This window comes from Octopus bimaculoides, chromosome 4 (assembly GCF_001194135.2).
Source record: "Octopus bimaculoides isolate UCB-OBI-ISO-001 chromosome 4, ASM119413v2, whole genome shotgun sequence".
Classification (NCBI taxonomy): Eukaryota; Metazoa; Mollusca; class Cephalopoda; order Octopoda; family Octopodidae; genus Octopus; species Octopus bimaculoides.
Window position 1 is genome coordinate 89795869 of NC_068984.1, and position 7000 is coordinate 89802868.

At 36.0% G+C, this 7000-nt stretch overlaps 1 protein-coding gene across 1 annotated transcript in view; it reads left to right on the forward strand.

The window, feature by feature from the left end:
- The first annotated feature begins 5845 nt into the window (after positions 1–5845).
- Positions 5846–7000, forward strand: part of LOC106869978 (collagen alpha-1(XII) chain) — a 7960-nt gene continuing 6805 nt past the window's right edge. The window contains exon 1 of the mRNA XM_014915926.2: positions 5846–5988. Within this exon, the coding sequence (XP_014771412.1) occupies positions 5941–5988 (48 nt within the window). The 5' untranslated portion in view covers positions 5846–5940. The remainder of the gene's footprint in view (positions 5989–7000) is intronic.

The following is a 7000-nucleotide window of genomic DNA, read 5'->3' on the forward strand; positions in this document are numbered from 1 at the left end:
TATTATTATTATTATTATTATTATTATTATTTACTTTTAATCTGCATGTTTGTTACAAGAAACCACCGAGACACCCCCAGCGTCCTAGACCGAGTGAAGGATAATAGCTGTTACAGTATAACTGAAGGCTTGGGAGGGGGAGGGGCATTTGCGAAATATTTTCATGTAATACAACACATACATTTAAATTGATAAGATTTTTCTAAGGATATGTGCAGTACTTGTCAGCAGAGTCTTTTGGATTTCTCTGAGACATGGTTCTCCTGGAATATTATCTAGATATTTCTTACATCCTTTCTTATCATACCTAGGGCACCTACAATAACAGGAACAGTTCTCGTTTTTAGATGCCACGTTTTATATTTCAATTTCCATGTCCTTATATTTACTTAATTTGTGAAATCCCTTTACAGATATATTTTTTATGAGTGGGAAAACGTACGGCTATTAGTCTACAGGTATTTCCTTCACTGTGTTTAAGTAGTATGTCTGGACGATTAGCCTGGGTCGTTCTGTCGGTGTTGACTGGAAAATCCCAGAAGATAGTGACATTTTTACCTTCAACGACTGGCTCAGGATGATGTTTATACCAATAAGCAGGAGTGCTGATTTTGAAGTGTTTACACATTTTCCAATGTGAGTACAGTCCTATCCTATCGTGGTAATTTTTGTATTTGTTTAGTGTCAGCACAGGACATCCCGAGACGAGATAGTCTATTGTTTCATCAAATGTATCGTAGAATCTGCATTTAGGGTCAGACCCGTTTTGAAGGACGTTAGCCTGGTAGTTTTTTGGTAAGCAAGCTTTGATCTTGTGCCGCTAATAGACCTTCAATCTATGTTTTCATTCCTAAGCTTCTCAGCCACTGATGGATTGTTGCTTGGTCTACGTCAGCATTTCGGCTTCGAAGCATATACTGTCCATGCAGAGGCCTCTGGCTCCACCACTCTTCGATTTGTTTCTGCCCGTTCTTTTTTGCTGTCTGTTTGATCCATTTCGCTTATTTCGTGGCAGTAGTTTTAGGTTTTTTTTATGTAACTTAAGGTTAATGCCAAGTTTCCTTGCGAATTTGTAAGCTCCCTTAACAATAGAATGTGATTTTTTCCTGCTATCGTGTTTGCACACTAGATAAGTACTTGTTCATTGCTAGTGTGGAGGTCTTATAACACAGTTCTACCTGCATCATTCCTCTTCCCCACTATGACTTCTAGATAGGTACAGACGATCAACATCTGCTTTTGGGTGGTGCATGTTCTTCCTGCCCAGGCGCTGGAGCTCTGTAAGATTCCAGTTAATGATATTAAAACTGTTTCGAACTACTGGAAGTGCCAGAGTGTTAATGGCTTCGATGCGACTTTTGGAGTTGAGTTCAGTTTTTAGTATGAATTGTATTCTTCTGTAATACACATTTCATATTTTTCCTTTATAGCAGCATACTGCATACCATCTCCTTCGTTTATTCCCAGGTATTTATAGCTTTCTTGTGGGTCAAGCTCCGTGATGGTAATGTCAGTATCTAATTTAATGGAAGTTGTTTGCTTGAGCTTGCCTTTTACATAAGCTGCTTTAAAACACTTATCGAGGCCAAAATCCATCCTGATGTCATTGCTGAACTTTTTAACAGTTGTTAACAGCCTTACTAGCTCTTCATCATTTCTAGTAAACAGCTTCAGACCGTCCACATAAAACAGATGATTTACTATAATTTTATACATTTTGAACCCATATCTGGTGTGATTCAGTTCGTTTGTGAGTGGGATCAGTGCAATGCAAAAGAGTAATGGGGAGAGGGAGTCACCTTGAAAGATGCCTCGTTTGATGTTGATGTTGTTAGATTGGCTCATTACATTACTATGGTTTAGAGGGAGACGTGTATTCTACTTGGCCATGCTACCTTGTAAGAACCTGGAGGTAACAGCAGAGATCTTGCATATCTCAAGAGCCTTGAGTAACCAACTATGTGGGACACTATCAAACGGTTTCCTGTACTCTATCCATGCCATACTCAGGTTCTTGTTGATCCGACAATTTCCTACAATCATTTGAGCTTGTGGAAGGATAGAGTTCTGTTCCGGAAAGTGTATATTCTGTCAGTTAGTATGGATGTAAGAATCTTATAGGTGGTGTTGAAACATGTTATTGGTCGGTAGTTCTTTGGATTTTTTATGTCTTCAGTTTTCGGTAGAAGGCATGTTTGCTCTGGATTCTGGATGACATCAGTTAGGCATGCAGCAAAAGTTTGGTGTACTTCTGTCAAATAATTTAACCATAGGTTAGGGATTCGGTCTAGTCCTGCGATTCTCCATTCGTGAGACATTCCGAGAACACATCTTAGCTCTTCTACTCCTATTGCCTCCTGTTTATTATCGTTATCATCATCATCATCATCATCATCATTATTATTATTATTATTATTATTATTATTATTATTATTATTTTTATTATTATTATTATTATTATTATTGCAGAATCGTTAGCACACTGGTCAAAATGCTTAGCGGTATTCCGCCTGTCGCTACATTCTTAGTTCAAATTCCACCGAGGCGGTGGGCAGGCAGAATTGTTAGTACGCCGGGCGAAATGCTTAGTGATATTTTGTCTGTCACCACGCTTTGAGCTGAAATTCTTCCGAGATCGATTTTGCCTTTCACCCTTTCGGGGTCGATAAATTAAGTATCAGTTGAGTACTGGGGTCGATGTGATCGACTATCCCCCTCAAATTCTAGGCTTTGTGCCTATAATAGAAAAGATTCTTATTATCATTGTTGTTGTTGTTATTATTATTATTATTATTATTATTATTATTATTATTATTATTATTATTAATAATAATAATAATAATAGATAATATGAAGACCGCGATGCAATATTTCGACAGTTAGCATGTCTTTGTCGAGTTCAAAATGAAAAGAGATAAAAATTCAAAATTGTTGAAATTCAAATCCAAAATATGAACGAGAGCAACCAGTGTCCCCAAGTTGATGGAATGACATCATCAGTTTTCAAATTTCAAGTTTACAACTGACTAAAAAAAAAAGAAAAAAGAGAAAAAAGTAAAAGAAAGAAAAAAGTAAGGGAAAAAATATTTAGTCAAACAATTTTGTGTAAATATGATGAAATTCTCCTGCCATTTTATTCATTATTCCAGGGCGTGATATCAATAATCCACAAACATATTTTTCGTCATGCATTTTGAGTACTGAAAGAGTAGCAAATTCAGAATATTTTCTGAGAATATTTTGAGAATTTTCAAGTCTTTTTCAAAATTGTAGCCGTTTGAAACAAAATGTTCAGCAAATGTTCGGCAAAATGTCGAGCTTTTTGCGACAGACGTGTAGAGATTCCCATTTGGTGTACTCAGCAGAATGCACTAAACACAACTTCATGTATGTTGGTTGTACAACGTAACGATTAAACAAAAGATTCAATGGACACATATATGACGTCAGGCACAATAACAGTAGCTTGACAGAACTTGCCGAATATTTTGCATCAGACGGCTGCAATTCTGAAAAAGACTTGAAAGTGCATATTCTTAGAAAATATTCTGAATCTGCTACACTTTCAGTACTCAAAGTGCATGAGGAGAAATATGTTTGTGGGTTATTAACATCACTTTTCGTCACTTTTCATTTTGAATTCAACAAAGACAGGCTAGCTGTCGAAATATCACCCAACCAATAAAATATCTATTGCAATCGCATCGCGTTCTTCGTATTGTCTATATACCTTTGTAAAATGTTAAAATTGCCACTTCTGTGATCCGGGTATGGTTACACAGCTGAAAAGAGAGGCGAGCAAGAAAAAAGCCATTGATGATTTCCAAGCCATTACTCCGCTAAATGATTTTTGGCTAAGGTGCTAGAAAAGGGTTTGGTTGGAAAGCGCAAAGGTGCTTAGATCAGATAGGATCTATCAACAACAACCTCTACCTCATGCATTATATCATAGAAAGGCTATATAGTAAATGTGGTTTTATTGGGGGCCTTGATGAATTTAATAAATCAAGCCATCGATAATTCGTGGGAGAGCCAGTTTCAATAAAAAGCAATCAATTTCGGTCTCGTTTTCAGAAGCAGAATCGTTGTTATGTACTGCAGCATATCTGCTTGTTGGTCAGAGTGATTGACTAACGATCACGCATCCAGTCTGTCAGAAATACTCTCTCTCTCTCTCTCTCTCTCTCTCTCTCTCTCTCTCTCTCTCTCTCATCTTTTCTGTATTTACAGGCTCTTGGGTTACTCCTGCGGAAACGAGAGTACTTGAAGGATATTCCATGTGTTCTGAAATAGGGAGAGAGACGAGAGAGAATTAAGAGATGTGAAATCTAGAATAATTATAATTACAGTCAAAGTTAATAGTTCCAATCTTCAGTTTAATATTCATTTTGTGTGTTAATATAAGTTTAAAATGGATTCTTTGCTCAAGGCTTTGTAAGTTCAGTTGAATGAGAGAAAGAGCATCTGTTAGATCAGCTAATAAAATTTTATTATAGCTATTGCTAATATTTGTAATGTTGGGAACAGGTTTCTATAGGTTATGCACCAGCCAAATCTATTTCCTTCTGCTGATCTCCGTTTCAAAAGGTTGCTGGTGCATCTGTTTCCACAAGGCCTTGTGAGTCTGTTTTCCTATCTTACCCAAACGATGTTCCAGAGACATTTATTCAGAAACGTTTTGAGTTTGTTGATGGAAAATTTGTAACTCACTATGTTCCATACGCTTAATTTTTAACGATTCTGTGACTTTCCGAGGAAAGACTGGAGCATGACAGACCAAAAACAACGTGGGAACAACTAACAACTGCAATCTATTGCCAGAGATCGAGAGAGGTGAAGATCATGTTGGCGCCCTATGCTCCATATGGAATAAAAGGATAGCTAAGGTCACGGAGCCGTTAAAATTATTATCTCTAATGCTATATAAGTAGAAAGTTTCAAATCATGTAACATCTGGCATCTATGAAATGATCAATAAGCATGAGTGTGTCGGCCACACTTTCTTTACAAACTTTGATTCGATGCCTATTTAAGAAAGCAATGTTATCAGAATTGAGAATCAAACAATAAGCAATAGTACTAATATTCATATGAAAATGTGTCGCGATCAAGAAGGATATCTATGGATTCTAGTATATCTGCAAATTCTAGAGAATTTGAAACGATGTCCTTTAGACTTAGAAACTATAACAACTAACATATAGTTGCAGTTCCGTTGTTTAACTAATAATCTTGATTTCTATTGACTATTAATAAGCTCAACATTGGTTAGGTGGAGAATATAACTCATTTATTCAGTCCCCCAGCATATTACAGATACTTATTTATTACTGACAGCCAGTGTTTCATAAATTCTACTTTTGGTCTTTTTTTTTAGTATAATATATAACAGAGAGTCATGCAAATGTTTCATAGTTCCGGCAAAGAAGTTGGCAAATGCATTACTTTGAACAATGTTGAGGGAGATATTTTAAGTGCCATTATGCTGAAATGGAAAACAGGAGAGTAAACATGTTAAGACATTTCTTCCGGTCTTCCATTGTCTCGGATGCTTCTGTTTCCTTCATTCAACTGATAGCAGTATTTTGTAACAACCGTTCCTAGATGTTGCGGTTGAAGAAAACAACTAACGTAAATCCGATGTGTGATGGCACGTACATAGTGTCTTTATGTTAAGTGGTAAAATATTACTTTCCATTGGACGTAATATGGAATATCAGGAAGTTGCACTATTGGGATGATGATGATGATCATGATCATGATGATCTGGTCCTTGTCATACAAATACGCATTTATTTGAAGGAGTAACTAAAGGATGTCCACTTAAGAACGTCATTATTTCAATTTCTATATAAAGCCGCTTCAAAACATACTCAGGGTCAGTTTCACATCAGAAAGCTTGACAACTACTTGTAAAAAAACTTATCTAAATCTATCAGAATGCTTCTGAAAAGCACAGTCTTCTTTCTTCTTTTATTCATTCTGAAGGTAAGTGTCTTATATACATTTAATTTTTCTGTAATATCACTAAATGCAAAATTATATTTTTTTAAATTGATATTTCATATGCACCATGTGGGATAAATTGAACGCAGAGACATTTAGAAAAAAACTCTTAGATGGTCAGCTGGCTTCGTGCTCTGTTTAGCAATGTCCATTCCCTGTCGTAAAGTTAACCGAGTTGCGCTCTTTAATCAAACATAGTCAGCATAACTGGGTGGGAACCTATTTGCCTTTTCGGGTGCATATAGACAATTATTTAGATAACCCGTAATTGCAATAGAAATATTCAATGTTCAATATATATATATATATATATATATATATATATATATGTGTGTGTGTGTGTGTGTGTGTGTGTGTGTGTGTGTGTGTGTGTGTGTGTGTGTGTGTGTGTGTGTGTGTGTGTGTGTGTGTGTGAGCGTTACATACAGAATGGTGCACAAGATGTTTATTTCAAAATTATCAATATTTATTTGATTTAAACTGAAGAACATAAATAATAATTTGGATATATCTGACTTAGTGAGATCCTTAGATACTAGTTGGAAATCACTTAGTTTATATTTGGTCTTCTTTTCTGAGTCACTAAACTAACGTAGTGGTTACTTGAGCTATAACGTTGAGAGCCATTACATAACATTGCCTCATCAAAAGTAAGTAGTGTTCCGGTATACCATGGAATATGCATGAAGTTGGTATTTAATATCAAAAAGCCCGATAGAACATGCACGTGTAATCACACCGTTGATTAACGATCCAAAATATACTTAACCTCTCTCTATTAAAGGACCTTACAAGTAAGTGTTTACAGTAGGATGTGTCAGAGCATATTGCTTTATCTGCTGTTTAATTTGTTTTGAAATTCAGCATGTTCTTATACTGGCTAAAGTGAAGGTGAAGGTGAAGGATTAATAAGTGCGACAGTTATTAATCCTTTGCACTTATTAGTGCTTAGCATTAATGAGGGTATCGATGATGTGACGTGGTTGGTATTTTT